Source organism: Vanessa tameamea, chromosome 26 (genome assembly GCF_037043105.1).
Source record: "Vanessa tameamea isolate UH-Manoa-2023 chromosome 26, ilVanTame1 primary haplotype, whole genome shotgun sequence".
NCBI classification, from domain to species: Eukaryota; Metazoa; Arthropoda; class Insecta; order Lepidoptera; family Nymphalidae; genus Vanessa; species Vanessa tameamea.
This window is the reverse complement of record NC_087334.1, coordinates 5,836,814-5,863,147: the sequence shown is the minus strand read 5'-3', so window position 1 is coordinate 5,863,147 and position 26,334 is coordinate 5,836,814. Positions and strand designations below refer to the sequence as shown.

Here is a 26,334-nt window from a genome sequence, read left to right as displayed (position 1 = left end):
TCGGGCGCAGTACCAACGCACGTACACACTTGCCACTTCCTAACATCGGCCTGACACGGAGACTTTTCCGTCAGGAAAACCCAATATCTTATTATCGGCCCGATCTAGGACATGAACCCAGAACCTCGGGAATCAGTGGCCTTATATCAAGCCACTAGTTCAATGAGGCAGTCATAACACATTTATAGTAAACCAGTAAAGATTACTAAATAACCCGATTTAAAAAAAATCTTAATAATTGATATTTGAGTCGGAATATGTTTAAGAAGTTTAAATATTATATAGGTGATTATTCTCAAGTCTTTTATGGTGTCTTTAAATTTATATATTCTATCGTGATAGATAAAATAATTAATATAATTGTCAGTGTATTTCACTGTGGTATATCCATTCAGTACGGCATTAATACTATTGGAGTCATTTTCTAATAACAACAATATTATATCAGAATAGATTCGGGTGCTAGAGATTTACTCAAAGCTTTCGCTTGATGGATAGGATACTCTAATCAGCTTACAATAGTTGGTCTAGTCTGTATACTATATAGACAGTAACAAAATTTTGGATTTAAGAGTAAAAGTATATAGCGTCAAAACCAAAATGGTTAACAGGCCGCCTAGCGATGTTAAAAGTCGCAAGTTCTATTCTGACCCTTTGGGCGATTGTCGTCCCCACTCCTGGCAAAATCTAAATTGGCTTAATTGAAAAATTTAATAAGCAATCGATATACATACTTGCCGCGTTCATATAAATAACAAGGAATTCGTATTTGATTTTTCTTCGATTGGATAAATAATATACATATATTCCAAGTTCGGATAACTTTACCGGCATAATTTTTTTAAAAATCATCGTGTGTTCACATTTAACGTCTAATTAAATCTTGTTGCGGGTTCTGTATATCTCTTAAATAACGTTTTCGAGTTGACATTTCCGAACTGAACGCCCACTATTACCTAAAGGTCATGTTTGCTTTACTGAAACTATTAACTCTTTGCTAATCTTAATTAAACTCTATCATAAACACATAAGGTTCAATTTTGAAATTCTACTAATTATTCAACGTATTACAGACATTTCTCGTGTTAAATAGCTTCTTAAGTTGCATTTAAGCGTCTTTTAAAAATACATTTTAATTTTTCAACAAAGAAATACGTTTATTTTGCTTATTTATACATTTCTTAAATACAGAACTAAGAGAATGGAAACGGCCGCAGTAACGGGTTTTTCAAAGTGACACTTTTTTTATCTGGATTTGTGTATTGCTGTTGGCCCTACTGGCCTTTACAGCGTCACCGAACGTTCGGGGGAGTGCTAAGACTCTGCCTTAAGGTGAACCCTTTTGGGCTCGAGAGTGACGTTCGTCCTGAGGGTGTCTCCTATGAGATCGCACCTCGGCTCAGAACGTAGTCAGTGGGGACAAAGTGACAGATAGCGTCTGCCATTTTGTAGTGTGTGTGTGTGTGTGTGTCTTACTTGATGGTAGGGCATAATACAAAGACCGTCTAGTCTACTCACATATTCTATCACCAAACAGCAAAACACTGAGTATTGCTGTTGCGTGATCCGGTTTCAAGGATGAGTAAGCCAGTGGAACTAGAGAGACAACGAATATAACATCTTAGTTCTCTAAGGAATGGTTAATATTTTTTACGTGCCAATGTCTTTATGCGATGTTGACCACTGACTGTCAGATCGCCCGTTTGCTCGACTTCGTACCAATTTTATGATAAATCTAAAATCAACGGGCACTTTGGCGTAGTAGCTAATAATGCTGAAAACTTGGGCTATTTATATGAAAGTAAATAGTGTTTTCTGTCAAGATACTCTCAACAGTAGTGCCCAATGTTTACAGGTTCAAAGGTTTTATAGACCCGTGTTTGAGATGCATGTTTTGTAACCAGTGGTGGACGGCGAACTCTCCCATCGTGCCGGAGTGAGCAGAAATATATCTAGAGATTGGAAATTTAGCATTAATAATAATTCTTCAGATCATATTTTAGGTTCACGTATCCTTTGTCTAATTTACTTCAAACTTTGTTAATTTATTAATGGCACTTCGGTTATGGTTTCTGGTATAACACACAGACGTACATTGCAGTACGTCTGTGTGTTATTTATATTTTTCTAAGATATGCCGAATTAGCTAATATGTCAATTTCACCCAGTGCTGATATACTTTCTATTTCATCATTTAACTTGAGAGTATAAGTCTAATTTTTGTCTATTCTTTCAAAATTTTATTACGCGTTATAAAAGTACCGTCATAAAACACAACACGCACTACACTATTGTTATGGTAAGTCATGATGTATATTTACTAAATTTATTCAAAGTGTTTTATCATGTACATTGATTTTGATTGATCGATTCATCAGACTTCAATTGAAAATGACAAAAACTTAAAAGATACTCTTAAATATATTACAAATAACTATACATATGTCATGAGTATTGATGGTTTAATTAAAACATAACCGGTTCCTAAGAATGTACCCTGACCTGAGAAGAATCGACGGGATAAAATCAGCGACTTTGTTGTGTATACTTTTGTAAGTTTATAGTTTACTATGTAATAAATATAGCGATTCTGGATAGTCCAGATGACAGTTTATATAAATCTTAACAATAGCTCTAGCTTACAATGTTTTTATCTGTCTGTCTGTCCCAAGAAATTAAATTTTGTATAATAAATAGAAAATGAATACAGTTAAAGAAGAATACATTGAAATTGGAATAACAAAATATATATAGCGTACTCTTTCCTAAAAGGCCGGCAACGCACCTGCAAGCCCCCCGGTGTTGCAGATGTCCATGGGCGGTGGTAGTCACTTTCCATCAGGTGAGCCTCATGCTCGTTTGCCACCTCTACTATAAAAAAAAAATTTACTCATAAATTATACGATTCTTATAGACTATGTTACAAATATTTAGAGTATATAAAATCTTTTATTATTGTTAAAGGAACACTCGTAAACCTACATAAACATTGTAAGATAGTCATACAAAGTAGAAAATGGACTTGATAACAAAGGTATTAAACAGATTTTTAAAAAAATGATACGATTCGTTTTATTTGTTATGCATATGAACTGTAAATCTATAGTATATGTATGTATATAATTTGAAGTATTAATTATAATGTTATTAATAATTTATTTTTTAATTTACAAATCTATTATTAGTATGTCAGTTTTGTTAAACGTTTGGATAGATTTTTATACTCTGTTAATATCCAATCGTATTTTTAGAACTGTTCTATACAAATGATAATTGTTCGACGCTTTGCGAATCTAGCTACCGCTTTGTCCGACCGACACCGTGTCTGATGTTTTCTCTGAGCTCTGCATTATCGATTGTATTTGTGAATAAAACCAACATATCCTAAACCCCAGTACCTAGCAAATTTACCCCGGGATCCATAACGATATATGACGCAGAGGGACGCGGGGAGACCAAGTTATACTTGCTGAAATAATAACATACACGCAAACCACGCACACCAAAGAGAAATACCGCGCAGGCGCACTATCTCACCCCACCCATCTCACTTGTCGGCCAAAGCCGGCAAAATTCTTTTACACCCCCGAGGTGACGTTCCAAACGCAACAACTAGTTCGAAATACTTCGAATTCTAACTAAAATAAATAATAAAAATGTCCCTAATATTCTGTGTCTGTGTATCGCTTCAGCTTTAATTGTTGCTTAGTGTTTTTCTACTCGTAGAATTAGTATTCGGTAAAGTGCAAAAAGGACTCGAAATCCGAAAGGAAAATGGCGGAACATTCGCGTTCGATCAAAATTTGAATTCGATTTATGAAATAACTTTTTTAAGAAAATAAGGTCTTTTTACTCGTGAGGACTAAAACCCGGTATTGTACCCTCGTGTCAGTTCGCCAGTGCAAGGACACGGCAAGATCGATAAATCGTCCGCGATGTCGACTGGGCTTTAGTATATTTTAGTCCGGAGACCGACCGGGTTGATTTTAAGCTGGTAAAGCTTATAGACTGCTGTTCATGTCAGCGAAGAAAGAAAAGGATTAGACTAGCGTCCGACGACATGACTACGGAAACGGCGACGCCGAACCAGGTACGTTAAAGAACCTAGAATATTTGTCGCAACGGCAGCGCTTGTGTCAAGGACAGGCGCCTCCGAGTATAGACACGACTTATATAATATTAATTATTTTTCTGAGCAATTTGCACAAGAGAATCTATAAATAAAATATATTTAGTATCTATTACAATGTATTTTAATCGATAATTTTGAATTTAATTTTTTTTTTGTCGAAGATCATTTATATTACGCTGGCATATTAAGATTTTTTTTTTTAAATATCGATTGATTTTAAAAATGGAATTCATTTTATTTTTATTAAACATTTAAAATTTTATAAAACGTGTTTTCTATATTTAAAATATTTCTTTGTAATAATTTTTAATCTGTATTTTTTACAAATTAGCTAAGCTAAATATGATGTCTGCGGTGCTATGCAAGGTAATGTCGGTAATTAACTTAATTATAACTAGGATTGAATCTGTCGGCGCGCCGGGAGCCAAATTTGATTATGGAGAATACTGTTGATATTTTCATTTATAAGGAAATCTTTTATACTAACAGACATGTCATATATAATATCGATAATTGATTATTTCAGTTTATTGAATTTTTTTATTGGCAGAAATATGATAAATCAGTTTATGTTAGTAGATTTTCTTTGTTTGTGTGCAACTGTTTGGTAAATCCTCCTTTTGAAGAGAAATTTTGGAGATTATTCCATCACGCTGAACTAATGCGGATCTGTAAATAGTCATGTTGCAGATTTTAATCCGACATCTGCGGGAAATTCTAACATACTAAATTAATTTAAATTTAGTATTTCAACCGTAAAATGTTAAAAACTTACAGTGACATGCTATTTTATCTCGTATATCCTTTAAGTGTTTTAATTTTTATGTTATAATCGAATTTATCATAATAATTAAAACATTAGTAATCAAACAAAAGATTTAGATATATGTCACGACAGCCGCCCTCAGTTCAATCGAAAAATATATAATTTTATTTCTGCTCATTTTTATTTTTATGGTATCTTATTGGTTTTATTTATTACATAATAGTTAAAAAATATATTATGATTCTTATTTCTAATCATTGATTATGTTTAATTTATAGTTTAAATACATATTGTGCAATGTAAATACATGGTGAGACTACCCGTTGCAGTAGAACTTTTGCCAAGATAATTTCGAAATGTATTTTTTTTTATTTTGATGTGATTTTGTATCTACTGTTGGGTGTCCTATTGAAATTTAATAAAAAATTAAATAAAAATAAAATTTTCTGATGATTCACGATCGCGAACAGCGGCGAGTTTGGAATTTATTCGTATAGATTAGCTTTTCAAAACAGCGATATATTTCTACCGATGAAGAAAAATATTTAGGTTCCTGGACGAAATCATATAGGTGTGTTAGAAAAAATCATTTGCATATGGATGTGTCATCTATGAATCATGAATTCTTAGTCCCAGTTCCAGGTAGTTACGTGTAAAAATAACATGAATTCTGATTTTCATACGTCACTCTAAAAAAATTCTTCTGAATGTTTAAATCCATAAGCAAGTTATGCAAATGCAGTTAAGCAAATGGTCATAATATACTGACGAAATTAGCATTTATATTTTAAAGTGAAGACACGGGTGTACGACCAATTAAATCCGCCTGTTTTCTCGGTGATGATGGTGGGGATCAAGATATTATATTGTAAAGTTGAGGAGTTTACCTGATTTAGCATTATTTTCGTGTTAGACAGGCCATTTACTGAGGAACATAGCATTCTATAATAATAAAAAAAATATTTAAAAATAGTAACTAGCAAAAAAAAAAATCATATAAAACAAAAAATATATCCCCTTACTTACTCTAACAGTTAGCTCTACTTTACTATCCCAAGCGTATCCTATTTTAACAAAAGGGGTCTATCCCGTAGTTCCGTTTCAAATGTCCTTGACTTTGTTATTTTCTATAGGGCTTCCACAATCCCTTGAAGAATTCCCTAGATTATGACGTCACAGTATTAAGTACGGTTCAGTGCTTACCTATAATGATGAAACTTTACTAGTCTTATAGTTGGAAAACCAGTACAATAACAAAAATATGTTATTATATATAGCTATATATAGCTTCTAGGGATGTAAGTATGTGACTATATAGTACCAATATATAGCAGTAATATTTAAGTTTAATAAAAAATATATTATGAAACTAAACTTATTTTTGTGCGTATTATTATGAACTTTATACACCAATACCTCAGATTACAAATGACGTAAATGCCACCTTGGCGAAAAAAACTTTTCACATTGTCCACCTAACGATATTTGTAATATATATAAAGTTATATATGACTTTTATATTTGTCTTTTAATACATACATTATTGGAAAAAAATATATATACATCGCTAAAAAATGTCCAAAGATAATGTAATTAGTTTTAGAAACTTTTATATAAATACAAGACGAGAATGATTAAATACGAAAACGTAATATAAAAACTTTTTTTTAATTTCGCCCTTACGCCCTCTGTAAAAAGAGCCGAGATGGCCCAGTGGTTAGAACGCGTGCATCTTAACCGATAATTTCGGGTTCAAACCCAGGCAGGCACCACTGAATTTTCATGTGCTTAATTTGTGTTTATAATTGCGCGATGAAGGAAAACATCGTCTAATTTCAACGGAATTCTGCCACATGTGTATTCCACCAACCCGCATTGAATTGGCGTGGTGGAATATGCTCCAAGCCTTCTACTCAAAGGGAGAGGAGGCCTTAGTCCAGCAGTGGGAAATTTACAGACTGCTAATGTAATTATATTACTTATGTATATAATGCATGAATTAAACTATATTATTTTTATTGTAAGTATAACGTCAATAATCGAGTCAAATGCGTGACACGCTCTCTTTTATTGGACAAGCAAGGACTCCTGGCTAGACTATACCAACGTGCGTGTCACAATTGCGATTGTACGGCTATTGATCCATTATTTCTGACATAGAAAAACTAACAGGGAATATTTTAAGTTTTCTCCTGCACGCACCCCTTTTTGGTGACTTATATTGAACATTGTCTAATATATATTATATATATATAAATTTAAAATAAAAAAAAAAAGTCAGTGTGGGCCACGTCTTCCAAGAAGACGACGAAGATCTGCTGATGTTCAGTAAAAATATAAAATAACGCCAAAGTTTATAAATGTAAAATGTAAAAAAAGGCACAGGCAACTGTGAGCCCGTGGATGTTGTAAATTAAATAAATAAAAAAAAAAGAACATCGTCTAATACAAGATGAAATCACGATGGTATTCGCCACTGATAAAGTGATCTATTAATACAAAATTGAGCACTACGATACTTTGTGGTGCTTGGTTTTGAAATCTTCGTGCAAGACCGAGTAGGTACCCATTCATCAGATATTCAACAGCCAAACAGCAGTACTCGATATTGTTGTGTTACGTATTGAAGTATAAGTGAGCAGGGTAATTACAGGCACAAGGGACGTAACATCTTCCCCAGATAGGGAGTACATTGGTGTTATATAAGGCCCATGAGCTTGTCCGTGACATTTATTTTTTGGGTTATGTTCGTTGTGGTAATTTCTCTCCTTTTAGTAAATAATTTCCATTTCTGATACATATTATATAATATTAATGTGTTTAGTATTATCTGATATTATATTGTGTTATTTTCTAAATCATTTGATTGAAATCGTAATCCCAGTATGGTTTCATATAAGTAGATGAGGTTTGTGATAAGGCTTTATACAGGCCTCAGGTGCTATTGAAAATATACAGTGGAATGTTGATGATATAAACTTAACTGAAATATATATATTTAATTAACTTTAAGTTATTTATTTTTTAAAAGGTATTTATTAGGACTTTGATTTTGACGGGATTTACTTTTAAGCAATAATAATAAATACAATTATGTTTTTTTTTCTAAGTCAGAATTAATTTAATTAATTGTGAGCGTCAATCTAGAGATCATCAGCGTTCAACTGTAAAAAGGAGAGTTGAGTTACAGAGTCAATCAAAGTAGAGTAAAATAAGATGCGTCAGAACGCCTACTTGAGGTACACCGGCACTGACCGTTAATCAATATTATATCTCTTCATTTTTCAAATTTAAAGACGAACTCTTTTCAAATTCACAATTGACAAAGATTTTTACGTAAAATTAGGTACTCAAATAATAATAATGAAAATTTACAATAACAAAATACCAAAATAAACTACAGTATTTGTATTAGAAAATATTTTTGTCACCAGAATCTAAGGTATGTGCAAAATTTCAGTTCGATCGATTGTATAGAGCCGTTTAAAAAAGCAGTTGAAACATTTAACTTTTTATTGGTGACGCAAAGAATGTTTAATATAATAATATTCACAGCGCTAATATCTTTCTATGAGCGAGGGCAACCGCTTAATCTATACATATAATAAAATTGGAGTGTCTGTTTGTAATATTAAAATAACCGCGTTTTACTAAAAGCATATCTATGTATACACGGTATATATACCTAAATAACATTTTTTACAATTTTTGTCTCTCTGTCTGTCTGTCTGATTGTTCCGGCTAATCTCTGGAACGGCTCGACTGATTTTGACGGGACTTTCACTGGCAGATAGCTGATGTAGTAAGGAGTAACTTTTATTTTAGAATTATATGTAAAATAATAATAATGTCACGCTTTTTTATTAAATTCAAACGGGCACGAAGCCGCGGGCACAGCTAGTATGTCATAATAATGTCATAACAAATTAAAAAAAAAAATTAACCTTGTGAATTGGGAACATCTTTGTTCTTTAAAGTATTTGCTAAAAATACTTAATGTTCAGTGAAATCATCAAAAGCAGAACCCAATTTTTCAAAATTACAAGTTGTTAAAAATCAATAATTCGTTTTGGACCATGACTTCACCGAGACCAAAACACGCTATGAAAAGTCCTAATTAAATTAAATTATAACCGACTAATTAGAACGTTTATATGTAGGCGTGGTTTTCTGTTTGTGTCACGGCCATCTTTAATATTTGTTTAACATGAAACTGACAATAGCAATTAGGGCATCTCGGTTAGCGATAACCAGAATATTAGGTTTCGTTTTACTCGGGACCTTAAGAGACTAATGGCATGGAAAACATTCTGGATTGCAATGAATTTATACGTCTTTTATTGTTAATTAATCTCAAGTATTATTTTTAAGAAATATTAGGATAAATACGCTTTTTTATGATATCGGTAGGCGGACGAGCAAATGGGCCACCTGATGGTAAGTGGTCACCACCGTCCATAGACAATGGCGTTGTAAGAAATATTAACCATTCCTTACATCACCAATGCGCCACCAACCTTGGCAGCCAAGATGTTACGTACCTTGTGAACGTGCTTAAATTAAGAGAGTTGTAGTGAAATGAAATAAAAGAAAATACAATACACTGCAGTTCACCTCTAGGCACGATTTAACAATAAAAAAAAATCTTCTTGAACCGTCTCAATAGTTATCAGTATCATATTAATGTCGATATTCGAGGAAGATAACAATATTACCCAAAACTGGAACATAGGTAATAAATAAAAGGCTAGATTTTCCCAACAGTGGCTATAAACATTACCATTAATCATAGCCTAGTCTAGTACCTCGGTCAGGTAAAACAAACAAAGGTTCGAGTTAATTGCTCAATGAATTATACTCTGATCCTTCAACGAAAATACACTCAAACGGAATGGAATCAGGTTAAACGATTTGTGGACTTACGCGTATTTACCTTTGCCTATTTACAAAACCTAGTTTCCTGGCTTTCGTCTTCCATAATACTCAATGTCATATGTAATTTGTAAATTATAAATACAACTCAATTATCACGGAAAAACATATTTTTTATTATTTAGTTAAATCAGTTTAGTTGGAGATTGCAAATGGTCACCTGGTGGCAAATGGTCACCATCGTCCATAGGCACTGGAAGAAGAAATAACCATCTCTTAGATAGTCAAAGATGTTATATCTTTTGTGGCTGTAGTTACACTGACTCATTAAACTTTCAATTCCGATCGGTTAAGTGAGCCAGTGTAACAACAACATTAACAGCCTGTAAATTTCCCACTGCTGGCTAAGGCTTCCTCTCCCTTTGAGGAAAAGGTTTGGAGCATATTCCACCACGCTGCTCCAATGCGGGTCGATGGATACACATGTGGTAGAATTTCGTTGAAATTCGACACATGCAGGTTTGCCCACGATGTTTTCCTTCACCGCCGAGCACACGTAACGTAACATCTTAGTTCCCAAGGTTGGTGGCGCATTGGTGATGTAAGGAATGGTTAATATTTCTTACAACGCCATTGTCTATGGGCGGTGGTGACCACTTACCATCAGGTGGCCCATTTGCTCGTCCACCTACCGATATAAAAAAAAATCACGAATAATAGTAATAACTGTATCCAGCTCGGAAAACCCGATGTCAAAACTCAGTGCAGGCACCCAATCAGTGCGGTCCATTTATAATTCGTAATCGATAATTCCAATGACTAACAGCATCGGTGAATATTTAATGTCTGTCATAATAGATGCAACCCTCTAAAGATCTGATTAGAATCGACCAGCTATAAAAGCGCTGATATAATATATTATGGTCAATTGTTAGCGCTGTATAAAGATTATATTTATAAATAGCTGTAAAATAATAACAATATCTTCTTTTTTTATGGTTGAATACAGAGTCTATTGTTTTATTCTGTAAGAATTCGTGAAATATTGAACTTTGACCGATCGAATAAGTTTTGATTAAAAATACATCGTTTTTTTGAAACAAAAATCCCATCACGATATCTTTAAAGGCTTTATTATGAATATAATAGGCTTGTAATTTTCTTTGGATATAATTACACTGTAGTCGATGACCTCATAGTTTGTACTGGTAACGCATGCATCTTAACCGGTGATTGCAGTTCAAACTCAGCAAGCATTCATCTCCCGTGAGGAAACTTACATGTATCTAATTTCTACAAAATTCTGCCAAATGTGTATAATACATTTACGCAGCATGATATACTAAGCACCGAAACTTCTCCTTAAACCAGTAGGAATTGACCCAGCAGTGTAATATTTACACGGTGATTCCCTACTTGAGTATGTACGCCTTATCAGTCGCGTATGTACGCGATCTGTCATGGGGCGGAAAGGGGTTATAGAGACAGATTATTCCCATTGCATTAAAATTAATGTTATTTAAATTAAAATATGGTAATCATGGTTTTTTATCGTACCGATCGAATTTCCGGTTAATTCGAAATATTTTTATACATTGTTCTCCAGTCAATAGAAGCAGTTTTACTGGTTTGTATGGACCTGAGAATACAATCAATAAAAAGGTATTCGAAACAGACCGATCCGTACGATTTTACCTCATTGCCGATCTTGTCCCACTCTCTATAAATGAGTTTACCTTAAGATTAGGCTCTGGTCAATATCTTCTTCTAAGTTTAAACAGGCAAAGAGAAAACAGTTCACCTTTTTCTCCTCTATTCTTTGTCAACTGATTTTTTTTCTTTATTCAGGACCTTCAGTGTTTTTTTTTTATAAATAAAAAAGTTGTCGCTTACTGCTTCGATCTCGTTGGTGGCCTTGTCACCATGAGTTAGATATAAAAAGTAGTCTATGTTCTTCCTTGGAGTTCAAGTTTGTTTCGTACCAAATTTCATCGGTTTCAGTGGCTAGGACGGATATACAGACAGAGTCACTTTCGCATAATATACATCATATATATAGTATACATCTTAAATATAAGAGTCGAAAAAAATATGTCTTACGAAATTGAGTTTTATTGTTGATTACATTTATATATTTCACTAATACAATATAAAACGATTATATAATGTATGTGTTAAACGTACATTTAGATTTGATATTTAATTAGATTACGTGGGAAGGTGCGTATAGCAACAGTTAATTTAACATGCTAGACACACAAAGGAGAATCAATATTCAATACGTAGCCTTGTATCTTGTGTCGGTAGGGTAAGCAGAAAAAGTATTCAGAAATTTGTATTACCAGGATTAGTATAAGATAAGAGTCCAAGTGTCTGTCAATTGAGTTTCTTTAATATATTTTGTTATAAATAGAAATGTATAACGGGAAGTCCATGATTCTTTTTCATTGTGTTAAGAATATTTGGTTCCGAGATACATGAAGTAATATATCTGATTTCTAAGATTTCCTTTAGTTATTATGTATTATCTTAATATTATAAATGCGAAAGAAACTCTGTCTGAATCTCGATGTAGGTGATATTTGCTATGGAGATGAAGTGTACGACTGTGTTCGAGTGTCCTGAAGGACGCACAAACACAAATAGGTTTCTTGAATGTTCTGACAAACTGCTTTATTTTAGTATTTAGCTTAGGACACTGCAAATCCAGTGGTTCTCAGACATTTTTTTTCTGTAATTCTATGCCGTGCTACTAAAGTATTCCCGTACTTTGGATGTGCTGAGATATATATTTTTTACGCAAAAAAATAATAGAAAAGTACATGTTGTTGCAGACGGTACTTTAGCGGTTATGACGTTCCGATCGACCCACTTTATTGAGGAAATAATAATGCCATTTTCCTAACAGCTCCAGCTACTCATTATTCCGTGTTATATCCTAAAGTCATACAACTGTTTCCTTTGTTATTTAAACTTTCAGTATTAGTTTGAATTGAATAATTTATTTATAGAAATTACCGTTATCATTGTAACATTTGAGTTTGTACAAAAGAGTTTCGTGATCTACACGCTTTAGATAAATTATAGGAAACGCCAATCATATTCTGTGATTTCTTCCATACGTCGTATATATATTTAAGGAGTGACATTCCAGTTTTAGAGCGCACCCTAGTAAAGAAATATTGCCATAAAATTAATCAAATTTGGTATTGTTAGAAGCGGCTTAATTTTCTGCCATGGCTAATCAGTCCTGTATAAAAAATACATTTATGATTACGTCCCGTCCCGATACATAAAAATGAATACATTAAGATCGATTTATTTCTATCCCATTCCCACACAATTTTATATGAATTATTCGCAAATAAATATTTATCGCAATCTATATCGTTATTCAATAGGTTCCCGATACAATAGCTTATTTTTATGTAGGTAGGCGTTATGATATGGGTCACCTGATGGTAACTACTCACCACTGCCCATAGACAATGGCGCTGTAAGAAATATTAACCATTGCACTGCCTTGAGAGCTAAGACGTCGTTTGTACCTGTAGGAACACTGGCTCACTCACTCTTCAAACCAGAACGTTTTACGTTACTTGACGGTAGAATATATGATATGGATATATGATATGGTGGTACCTACCCAGACTTGCACAAAGATACCACCAAGTAATTAATATACATAAAGCGCGTTTTTATTGGTACGCAATATATTATTTAAGGATAACTGTACATATATTTGCGTAACAGAATACAATCAAAAGTACACACGAGTATAATTACTTAACAAAATACAACAATACAGTCAATACAGGCTTTCTGTACGAGGGTTAATTAAAGCGGAATTCCGAAAATATTTCGTACTTCCAACTTCATGATTTGTTCGCCAATTACCTCGAAAATCGCTTCTCATTTATGCCATATTCAACATTCAATTACTGTGAACGAAATATTTCGGTTTGAAATATTCGTGGAAATTTATATTTGACGGGCCACTGTGTTTTGAAAGTGTCAAGAAACGAAAAAAAAAAGTAATAATGACATTTTTGACAGTAACATTGGATGTAGTGCGGTTTGACGTTTCTTCGCTCTGACGCAACTTCAGGCTCTTTTGTGGAATGCATTTGCATTTGTCGTAAGCAAGACGTGCCTGGTGGAGCGTCGTTACTTTATTATAATATCGAAAGTGCTGATTGTATTACTGTTATATTGTAAAACATTCAAACACGTGGTTTTAATTCTCCTCGCCCGCCTACCCACGATCGTTCGGCAGCCACAGATGGATACAGAAAATAATGATAATGGCAATGTGACGTTATATTTATTAAGCTGATGATACTCGATCTTATATTTTTTAAATGTACTAACAATCCATAAAAGTGTTTGAATAATTATATTTGCGCGGAGATGGCTGAATAGTTAGAATACGCGCATTTTATGATTTTACAAAAATCTCTAATCAAATTAGAAGTATTACACTTTCTGATTGTCAAAGTTCTAGCACCAGTTCGAAAAGAAACACCTCAACTGAGAAGATCCTGAACTCTGAGGGTATTTTTAAATTTGTTATTACAATGATAAATTATTTTAATGTACAGAGTGGTAAGGTTTTGCTCAAGCTGGTCTGGGTGGGTACCAGCCACTCGCCATATACTCGTATTCTACTGCCAAGCAAAAATACTTAGTACTCTATTTATGTTACGGTTTGGAGGGTGATTGAGCTAGTGTAACTACAGGTACATAGAACATAACTTAGTTCCGAAGGTATAAGGAATGATTAAAATTGCTTTTAGCTGCAATGTCTATCAGCAGTGTTGACCACTTACCATCGGATGGCCGGTCTAAAAAAGTTTTTATTGAGAATTTATTTTACTACATAAAAATAGCTATTGTACAAATTATGACCGCGTGAAATAACAGGAACACGTCTTTTAATAGTTTAGTTTAAATACTAACATTTGAAAAATAGAAATAAAATTTTCAAACAAAACTATGTGTTTATTGTACATACTCGTACATATAACACTTAGAGCACCTCCCCTCAAACTGTAAACGCGTTCACGAGTAGGAAACTCTTAATACTGTGAAGGTTCTCAAACATTGAAGGGGTTTTTAAAAGCCTGTCTGATTTCACTTTCGTTTGCTTTACTTATATGACAGAATAAGTTGAAAGCATTTAGGTGTACTTCATATTAGGTTTCAGCCGCAAATTCTTTCATGTTATTTATTCCTGTATATTTAACGAGTATATAATGACTATATCATCTATCAACATCTTTGTTGAACAGCCTAAAAACCCCAGGAATTTTAGGCTGTTCAACAAGTTCCTTGGTTCAAATTCTGGATCAAAATATTTAGTCCTAGAAGCTCGGATTTATAAGGCAGCTAGTGTTTTTTTTTTCATCGAAAAATACTCAAATCTCAAACCATTTGCATCGATTTACCGTTCACCCAAGACTCGGGGATTTCTGTCAAGACATTTGTTCCTCCGAAAGCATGTTAAGCCCATTGGATTATAAGAGTGACAGATAAGGGGTAGACTTGAGATAATACATTAATATATATACTGCGCACTTGACTGGTGTCCATTAAAAGTGATCACCCTGCCTGAAATCTGTCAGGAAAACATACTCATTATTCAATAGCAGTACCAACATTAGGCTTGTTTAATTTTGACTATCTTTGTCACCGACAATAGTTTAAAAGCGATTTGAAAAACGAATATAATTTATTGTTTTTTCTAAGCTATTCCTTATCCGAAGTCCCGCTCTCTTATTTTTCCGCAATAAGAAGTCCTGCTCATAAAAAATCTCTATGTAAAAGATTCCCAAATTCCGACATTTTTTTTTTCTCTAAATGCGTCATTGGTAATCTTTTCCTGATATATAAATTAAAGATACCAATAAAAATATAAATCTATTAGTAGTCGACAGCGGCTTTGCTCGTGCTTTATGAATTGTTCGTCAGCTGTTTAAAAAAACCATGCGGTTCCATGCGGAGTCAACTAGCATCATACAAAATTTCCTCAAATTCGATTCAGTTTCTTGGCCATAAAAGCGTAAATGACAGACAGACAGACCGAGTTACTTTCGCATTTATAATATTAGTATAGATAATAAAGTTACCGCTTTAATTGATGTATTTAATTGTATGCAACTAAATATATTACGTTTTAGTAAAATAACCTGATATGTTACCTACCTACAACTAATGTAAACACTTCCAACTATTCTAGGGTTTCGGTCAAAGGTTTCGTGCAAGAGATGAGTACGCCTATAGATACTTGGATCGAAACTTCTAATCATATATAATAGTAACTAATGACTTTTATGCTGAAATATATTATATGTTTATAAATACTTGTAGGTCTTTGTGCAAACCCGCCTGGATAGCTAGGTTACCAGACACTCATCAGATATTCTATCGCTAAATAGTAATGCTTAGTATTATTGGGTTCCGGCTTGAAGGGCGAATGAGCCAGTCTAACAGGTACAAGGGACATAATATCTACGATCCCGAGGTTGGTAGCGCTTTGACGATCTCAGGAGTGTTTAATATTCCTTACAGCGCCAATGTCTATGGGTGGTGGTGACCACTTATGCTCAAGTGGCCCATTTGCCTAAAAAAATCGAAATAGGACATATAGATCTGCGATTTTCTATCTATTCACTAAATGCACTATTACACACACAGACATATGATTTCTATCTATCCATTAAATGCGCTCCATTATACACACAGACAGGACAACGTCTGCCGGATTTTGCTAGCTTATATTTCTCGCCGGTCAAAACCCCTATTCCGCAGATTCATTCATAGTACAAGAATCATTCTGTCTATACAAATGTGGCTGCAACAAAAGCTGTCTGGCTCGTAGACGCTCTCGTTTTGAGTATCTGTTGGATAACAGCTATCTGCGAGCGGTTTCAAAGTACTCCTCATTTCAGAGGGATTTTAAATATATGATAATAAAAACATGATTTGTAAATTAACTGACATTTGTTTGTTGAATTATACTTTTTCATTTTAGTTAATCTATTTTTATAAACGTATTAAGCGACATGATATATATATATATATATATATATATATATATATATATATATATATATATATATATATATATATATATATATATATATATATATATATATATATATATATTAATTTTTCGTTAAAATAGTTTTTACCAATATATATATATTGGCAAAAACGAATCTGATTATAATAATCTCAAATGTTTCGATTCATTAAAATAATACAATCTAATACCATCAAACATCACCCCCACCTCCCGTCCACTCACACAAATTTATATTCGTCAACACGTTACACAAATACACAATGCTACAAACTTTGTGGTACCTACTTTAATTCATATTATTTGTTGTTTATATACCTAACAATATATCTCTAAATTGTGCTTAAAATAATGAATTATTATTTTATAAATCAGCAGTACGATTCTTTATGAATTCATTTAGTATCTCACTTATGAAATTTTGACAATCGACTTACGAAAAATTTTATAAATATTATTATAGTCAATACAGCATATCACATTCCTGCGTACATGTCCTACGTCTAGTTATGAAATTATTTTATTTTATTTTTTATTTATGGCTTTTATTTGTGCCGAGAGGGCACAGACTATTTCGCCGATGTCACGTACGATTGGAATTTTTTACGGAATGAGCGGAAACTCTGTCATTTGTGACAGTTGACAGTAGTACAGACGTCAACGTAATCTCACTTATAGTGTACTTATAAGATATTCATTGTTATTGTTTCATATAGGGCTGATTGTTCAATCACCGAATAACTACCTAGTGAATTAATTTATCTGATTGTTAAAAGGACAAATAAAATTAACGCATTTTTCAATGTTTAGGAATTGACGCCTATCAGGCCGTCAAAGAGGCAAATAGATTTATTCCTCAGTTAAGGGCGTTATTAAATAAATAGTCTATCTGACGATTGAAAAATGTAATGTTTTGTTATCTGTCAAATAAGTACTATCTAAGGATTAAAAAATTGACACGAGTTAGAAGTAAATAAAAAGTAAAAATGAACATTAATATTTTTGAGTAAATATAAATATTGTGAATTCATGGCAATCATCTAAATTTCAAAGTATTAAAATGTATAAACATGTATAATTTTTCCTTTATCCTCCATTTTTCTATACATATATATGCATGGAGTATATAATTGTAACGAATAGTATGTTCGTATATAAATGTCACCTTTGTAAAACTACTTGGACAAATATAATCAATGCTTGTTGAATTATTAAAGGTATATGATGTGATTATCAAAAACTGCAATTGATTTCGATAGATAAAACCTTATTGTCAAATAAAATATATTTTTTAAAAACTATTAAAAAAATTATGTTTTAAATATATATTTCAAAAAATATAGACAGTCATGATGATGGTCATTCAATATTTTTAGGGAACCCTAACTATAAAAGGCTAAAATATAGATGAAGTCACAGGGGCTGTCACCCCCGAAATCACCCCAATGTTTGTTATCGTCGTTCGTCTATCTGTCATTGGGGGACAGAAAGCATGATTCGACTAATTTAGTCCACGTGACAACGAGATCAAGAATAAAATATAAAGTTATATAATTAACACTTTGATATTAAACAATATTATCAATATATAACACAAGTGCTTTAGCTACTTACATTGGGATCAGAGTAATGTATGTGATGTTGTCCAATATTTATTTTATTTATTTATATACACAAAAAAAATATTAAAGTGTCCGTTGTAACAAATGTAAATAACAGAATAATTATAAGGAGTATTCTATTCAGTTTTTCTACCGTCAAACAGCAGTACTCAGTATTGTTGTGTTCCGGTTTGAAGGGTGAGTGAGCCAGTGTAACTACAAGCATGAGGGAAAAAAGTCTTAGTTTTTCGTATTGGCGAAGAAATGAAAGAAAGAAAAAGAAAATGTTACCATTTCGTTATTATCTTATCAAAATCTGTTGAGTATCAAAAGTTATAAACGACTTAAAATATACTTATTTAACGTAGAACGTAAATTTAAAAGTGTTTATATTCGTGTTGGGAATTAATAGACCGACCGTTTGGTCGACCACCATCTTTATCTATATAATGAGAAGACGTTATTTTACTTATTGAAAAACTACTACAACATTAGCCATAAATCTTCTATCAGACGATAGAGTGCGTATCGGAGAACTTAGTTTATAGTAGGTATATATGATGATGAATGTCCTATGTCCCCTAGATGGGGCAGAGGGCGTCCACAGATTTCTTCCATCGCGATCGGTCTTGGGCTTCAGCCTTCACCTCGCTCCACGTCATTCCGATGCTCGCCACCTCTGCCAACACTGAGCGTCGCCAGGTTTGACGGGGACGGCCACGCTTTCTTTTCCCTTGGGTATTCCAGATCAAAGCTTGTTTGGGAATATGGTCGGGATCCCTTCGGAGTATGTGTCCAATCCGTCTCCACTTGCGACGCTTGATCTGACTGTCGATCGGGCTCTCATGGCATTTCTCCAACAGCTCTAAGTTTGACATGGTCTCGGGCCAGTAAATACCGAGAATGCGACGAAGACAGCGGTTGACGAAAACTTGGATTTGGCCTGAGATGTCCTTTGTAACCTTCCACGTTTCGCACCCGGAAAGCAACACGGATTTTACGTTGGACCCGAATATCTTAAGTTTAATTCTTCGGGTCAGTTTCTGCGATTGCCAAACAGGTCTCAGCTGCGCGAAGGTAGCTCGGGCTTTGGCTATCCGTGAAGCGATGTCCTCTTCACTTCCTCCCGTCTCTGACACGACGCTCCCGAGGTATGTAAATTTGTGGTCGCGTTCCACTGCCTCTGTGCCAGCAACGGTTAGCGATTCTTCACACCAGTTCTCATCTCCTGGGTCTTCCGGATGTTGATTTTAAGCCCAGTTTTTGCCGCTTCCTGACTTAGATAGTTTAACTTAGCTTGCATATCGGCGTGGGTATGACTCAGCAGGCATAGGTCATCAGCGTAATTCAAGTCTTCCAAGACGTTGGATAATCCCCACTCTATGCCGCGGCGCCTGTGTTCTAAGATGTGAAGCATAATTCCGTCAAGAACGACTAAGAAGAGTAGCGGCGATAGGACGCAGCCTTGGCGAACACCCGCGTGCACCACAACGTCATCCGATATGAGGCCATCGTGAGTTACTTTGCAAGAATACTTATTGTAAATGCTTTGTAGCAAACGGACTATTTTCGGCGGCACTCCAATTTCCAAGAGACGGGACCAGATGCTAGACCACTTCAACGTATCAAAGGCTTTTTAAACCTAAACCTAAACCTCCCTCTGCCATTCTGATGCCTGTTCCAGTATAATTCGTAGAGTGTTAATCTGGTCCGTACATGAGCGGTTCCACCGGAAACCAGCCTGCTCCTTGCGTAGAAGAGGCTCCACGGCCTTCGACAGTTTATCCAGGATGATCTTGCAGAAAACCTTAGAGGGAATCGAGAGCAGAGTGATACCAATAGTCAGGGAACTCTTCGGCGGTTCAGATCCTTTCCATAAGAGGCGTCAGAACGTCGACGGCGGAGGATAAGTCGGCTTGTAGCATTTCCGCAGTTATCAGGTCGAGTCCTGGTGCTTTGCCTGTTTTCAAAGAGCGGACTGCCTCCGCCACTTCAGAGGCTGTCGGTGGTTCCGTGTTGATGTCGAAAAGTCGGGGTGGTGGGGAACTTACTTTCGGTGCGTCAGGTGTCGAAGTCGAAGCAGCTGACAAACGAAAGACCTCTTCAAAGATCTGTTGTTGTTTAATCTTCAAGTAATTGTAACATTCTAGATCTAAGTTACAAGTTAGGAATATAAATGAATAAAATAACGCCAATAATTAATAAAAACTAAATGTATAAAAAGGTACAGGCAACTGTGAGTCAGTGGATGTTTATTTAATTTAATGAAAAGTGGTTAGAACTTGTGTATCTTAACCGATGATTGCGGGTTCAAACCCACGCAAAGAACACTGAATTTTCATGAGCTTAATTTCAGATTATAATTTATCTTTGTCTTTTGCGACGAAGGAAAACATCCTGAGGAAACCTGCTCGGGTCTAATTTCCGTCAAAGTTCTGCAACATGTGTATCCACCAACCTACATTGGAGCAGCGTGGTGTAATAAGCTTCTCTATATGTACATTGTACAATATATAGATTGCATTATATTGTAATAACATAACTATGTTATTTAATCGGTAGAAACTATTGAGTTTTTTTGGTCGTACTTCTCGATAGTGTCTACAATTCTACATTCCGAATAAATGTTCACTACTCCGTTAATAAAATATTGATAAATTAAGATAATTTCGTTATATATTTATATCACATAAGTATTGTAAAGACCAATCGAATAAATTGATAGTAATTCGTTTTACAAAACTATTTCAATACGAAACGGTAACGCTCTGTTTATCTTAACACAACTTGTGCATTGCAATCACTACCCCAACAGACAGACTTATATTTATGTATACGAGGGTGACTAACCCTGAGGAGGGGTTGAAATAATTGCTCGTGGTGTACCCTACGTCTTGCTTAGTGAACATGCATGAACATAAAACGTGGTATATGCCTAAATAAATTTTGTGTTTTAAGAATATTTATGACACGGAATTAAAATTTCGATGTTCCATCATGACCTCTATAAATAAAAATATGTAAGTCATCCGATAATCTCCATATCCTCGTTTTATGTCATGTAAAGTTGGTATACCTAATTTTTTTTTTTGGCAAAGGACATACCGTCTTAGTGGACATTGGCCTTGTGAATACTTTGTATTAAAACAACAAAGAAGGTAAACAAAAAAATATATAAATAATATTATCTATTCCATATCATTATCATTGATTTTTAGTAATTCATCTCGTGCTCGGTTATAGTGAAGGAAACTTGCACTGCGTGTGTTAGACGATCTGCCACGTCTGGATAGACCAATTCAAATAAAAATGATATTATTTATTTGATTTTTGTTTTAAATTATTCTAAATGTTGAATATTCTTTATTTAGTTATAAAAAACAAATGCAACTCAATACTTAACAGAAGTGTCTGCCTAAATAATATATTTAAAAAACTTAAAACAAAGTAATACGTAATAATAATATTATATAGATATTGATATTTTTTTATGAAATGTAGGCGAACGGGCAAATTAACCACCAAATGTTAAGTGGTGATCACCAGCCATAGACATTGGCGCCGTGAGAAATATGAATCATTTCTTTCATGTCCAATGTGCCACCAATCTTGGGAACTAAGTTATTATGTGGCTGTAGTTACACTGGCTCACTCACCCTTCAAACTTCCACCGAAACACAACAATACAAAGTATTGCCGCTTGGGGGCAGAATATCTGATGAGTGGGTTTTACCTACGCAGACGTGAATGCACGAAGCCCTACCACCAAGTCCAATTATATATATTTATAAATTTATATCACATATAAATTTTATCATAAAAGTTTCAATTTCGAAACAATGAAACGTAAACAATATTTAAAACTCAATAATGAAGGCGCGCCCTTCCTCGTTAAATTATTATCGGTGTGCATTAAAATTAGTAAATGTCGCTCGTACTTACAACATGTCTTAGTGTGCGTGAGAGTAAAGTCAATAAAAAAAAAAGAATAAAATAAATTATATCTTTGTATGTTTATTTTATTAAAATGACGAGAAATAAACGTCGAGGGGCGCTCCTTCGTGAGCGAACAGATTTAATCTTATAAATGTTTTCTTGTTAAGTTCTATCTCTTTATATCATTATTGATTTAACATTCGAAAATATAAGACAGCATTATGTTAAAACAACTAAATACCCCTGAATATTTTTTTAGATAAATGTACTCGTAATTTTTTTTTATTACGGCCATACTTTCAAATGTTGTTTAAAGGTAATCAGTTAAAGAATGCTGTCTTCTTCTTTCTAATATCAAATTAATCATGCCAGAAAGAAGTAAAACAATGCTTATAAGCAAGGCCTTTATTAACTTTATTTATCGTATGCGTATCTAATAATGTCACATACTCGCTTCTACAAATAGACAAATAAAAATCGATAAAACTGCTTCAAAAAAAATATAACATTCACGGTCTATTTGTTACCCTAGCATTAAATTGATAATGTTACTTTAAATGTGGTGTGGAAAAATTATTTTATTGACACTAACAGCCCTTTGAATGAGGGTTTTATAAAAGTTTCATCATGTTACCGTGAAATATTCAATACAATTTATTATACAGGTTAACATTTACACTTGACTTCATTGCCTCATTGGTGTGGTGTTGTACGCCACAGATTCCGAATTCATGTTATTCCTCCAGGAATCAAATCAAATCAAATCCAAACATACTTTATTCGAGTAGGCTTTTACAAGAACTTTTGAATCGACATTTAACAAACTATATTAAGTGAAGGTTCAATGGTTCGAAATGCAGATTCTACCGAGAAGAACCGGCTAGAAACTCAGTCTTTCAACATTTAAAAATACAAAGTCATGTTAGTTAAATAAAATTACATATGTAATACATCCTGCCTGGAAGTCGACAAGTATTAGCTTTTTCATCATCTATATAATCTTGTATTGAATAATATGCCTTCTTTACCAATGTATTTTGTACAAATGATTTGAATTTATGAAACGGCAAAGTTAAAAATATCTATGATGATATATCATAGACATTTTTAACTTTGCCGTTTAATAACATGGAATTTCAAAATAATTGAAATATTTAGAAGTAACCCGAGTTTTGGTATTGGCTATGTTTATACTCCCGAGGTTAAAATTTGCCTGGATAGGTACCACCCATTCATCACATATTGTATTTTCAAATATCAATACTTAGTATTATTGTGTTCCAGTTCGATATGATTGAAGTTAAGTAACCTAGTAAAACTGCAGGCCCAACGAACTTAACATCTTAAGTTTTCAAGGTCGCTGATGGATTAACAATATAAGCGATAATGTTTTTCATAGTGCCAATTTAAATTGGCTATGGTGACCTCTTAGCATCAGATATCCATCAGAAAGTCTACCTACCCATTGTAAATTTAAAAGATGCCTTGGCCTTGACTCTGTACTATTTCCGGTTCCGGATTATGAGAGTGAGGGAATAGAGAGATTTTGCGCAAAACCTCATCATCATCATCATGAACAGCCTGTAAATTTCCCACTGCTGGGCTAAGGCCTCTCACTTTTGAGGAGAAGTTTAGGAGCATATTCCACCACGCTGTTCCAATGAGGTTTGGTGGATTCTCATTTGGCAGAATTTCGTTGAAATGCAGGTTTCCTCACAATGTTTTCCTTCACCGCCAAGCTCGAGATGAATTATAAAACACAAATTTAGCATATGCAAATTCAGCGGTGCTTGCCTGGGTTTGAACCCGCAATCATCGGTTAAGATGTACGCGTTGTAACCACTGGGCCATCTCGGCTCTAAGCCCTCATGCTCTGCGCAATTAGTTAGTCTCCCATTAGAGGGGTCGCCGATGTTGAAATCGGTCAGGAGGACATCATCATCAATCTCTATACGAATAAAGCGAATCGTAGTAAAATACCCTTTTCAAAGCTTCAATATCAACCGGATAGAACACCGGTCATTAAAGTTACTCTGCGAGAAGGAACTCAAATATCTATGATAATTATCCTGAATATCAGAGAGATAAGCGACATATCTATACATATAATAAAATTGGAGTGCCTGTTTGTAATATTAAAATAACCGCTTTTTACTGAATGCATATGTATACACGGTACATATACCAAAATAACATTTTTTTTCAATTTTTGTCTGTCTGTAAATTTGTTCCGACTAATCTCTGGAATGGCTGGACCGATTTTGACGGGACTTTCACGGAGCTGATGTAATAAGGAGTAACTTAGGCTACGAAAATAACTTTTTTGTTAAATTCAAACGCGCACGAAGTCGCGGGCACAGCTAGTAATAAATAAAGAACAAAAAGAAAGCGTAAGTCGTTTTTCAACATTGCAAGAGTGAGATACGAAGTGAGTTCTTACATAAAATCTGTAATTAAAATTGTGGAAGAGTACTAAGTTTTCTTGTCGGTTATTCTCCGTAGAATCTACTTTCCTCGTCTTTAGTAGAATTACAATTAATTCAATACTATAACTTTAAAAAAGTGTTTTGTTGAGCCTACTGGAATGGAGAATATTCTGATTTTTCATATATTCATTCAATCAAGTAACGGTATATATTTTCTCTACTACTGCTACTTAAAGAGAAGAATGATTATTTAATCAAAAGCTATTTATACCTGCCCATTTACGAGGGGCTAACAAGAGTTCTTTGTCAAAACCCTCTTTGATACCACTTTCAAAGAATTTTTAACTTGAAATCACTTGAAGTGCGAGGGAGAACGAAGTACTCTTTAAGCCACACTTACAAAGGGTTGCTCATGTACTTAAAATAAAGTATATTGAAATGATAAATACAAATTTACATTATGTAAAAATATGAATTTTTTAAATCTAAACCAAATATTTCGTAAATAATATTAATCTTTATTGCTATTGTATAGGGCTTAAATTTGTCTGTCGTATTTAGTATTGTTTAAAAATTCTCTAACAATTCTGAAAATAACATTTTGTTGTTCAAGTAAATTTAACTTCTATTTCATACGAAATAAAGTCGAATATTCATTTGGATTTATCTGATGTTGAATTTTACGTACATTTTAGTATGAGATGTTTGTGTAATTAGCAATACACTGATGTTACTGGTTGTTGATTTAAGTAGTTTCAACTCTGCTAAATATACTAAAACAGTATAAAAGTAGTTTAAACAATTTGTATCTTAAATTTAGTGTTTAAGAGCTTTATTATTTCATAAAAGCGGGTATACTATTTAGGTAGGGTATCCTTATAGCCCGTTATGGCGGTAACGAAAAGATACAAAGTTTTACGTGATTTCCAAGACAAGGACATGTACACCAAGAGCACCATCAACTTTCACCAACTAAGAATTAGATGATGGGTGTATTGTCGGGATTCATCCTCAGCTATTTTGATTAGAGCGGTCATATTCAATTGAGACTAAACAAATTACTATTGCGATGGGATGAAGATCCGGCACAACTGGAGTGGTTAGGCTCAGAACCAATGGCTTCACATCCTTTCCAAGGCACATAGTGTAAAACTGCCAGATGCTACTAAGAATTTTGCAACCTAATGACTTTTATAGGTCATGGGAATATACTCATACAAACAAATCAGTAGGGTAGTCATGTAGGAAAGTTTAAATAATAATAATATTATGTGTAAAATATGAAATCTAAAAAAATTTGACTCTAATTGATTTTCTTTAATATGCGGTAATCCAATCAAGACACTTTTTGTATCAATAAAAAAGGTATTGTTAATGAATGACGTTGTTCTGTCTGTTTTTTTTTTAAAAAGTCTGATGTACCACAGTATCGACAGAACAACGGGAAAAGCTTTTGATGAGCTTCACAGATTTAGTTTATTCTTATGGTACGTACAATTGGAAAATTGACCAAAAAG

At 33.8% G+C, this 26,334-nt stretch overlaps 1 protein-coding gene across 8 annotated transcripts in view; it reads left to right on the top strand.

The window, feature by feature from the left end:
- Positions 1 to 3,590: 3,590 nt before the first annotated feature.
- The window catches only part of LOC113393537 (ankyrin-2), a 143,585-nt gene continuing 120,841 nt past the window's right edge, over positions 3,591 to 26,334 (top strand). For all 8 annotated transcript variants that reach the window (XM_064219069.1, XM_026630486.2, XM_064219075.1 and 5 more), the window contains exon 1: positions 3,591 to 4,090. In XM_064219069.1, the coding sequence (XP_064075139.1) occupies positions 4,061 to 4,090 (30 nt within the window). In that variant the 5' untranslated portion in view covers positions 3,591 to 4,060. The remainder of the gene's footprint in view (positions 4,091 to 26,334) is intronic.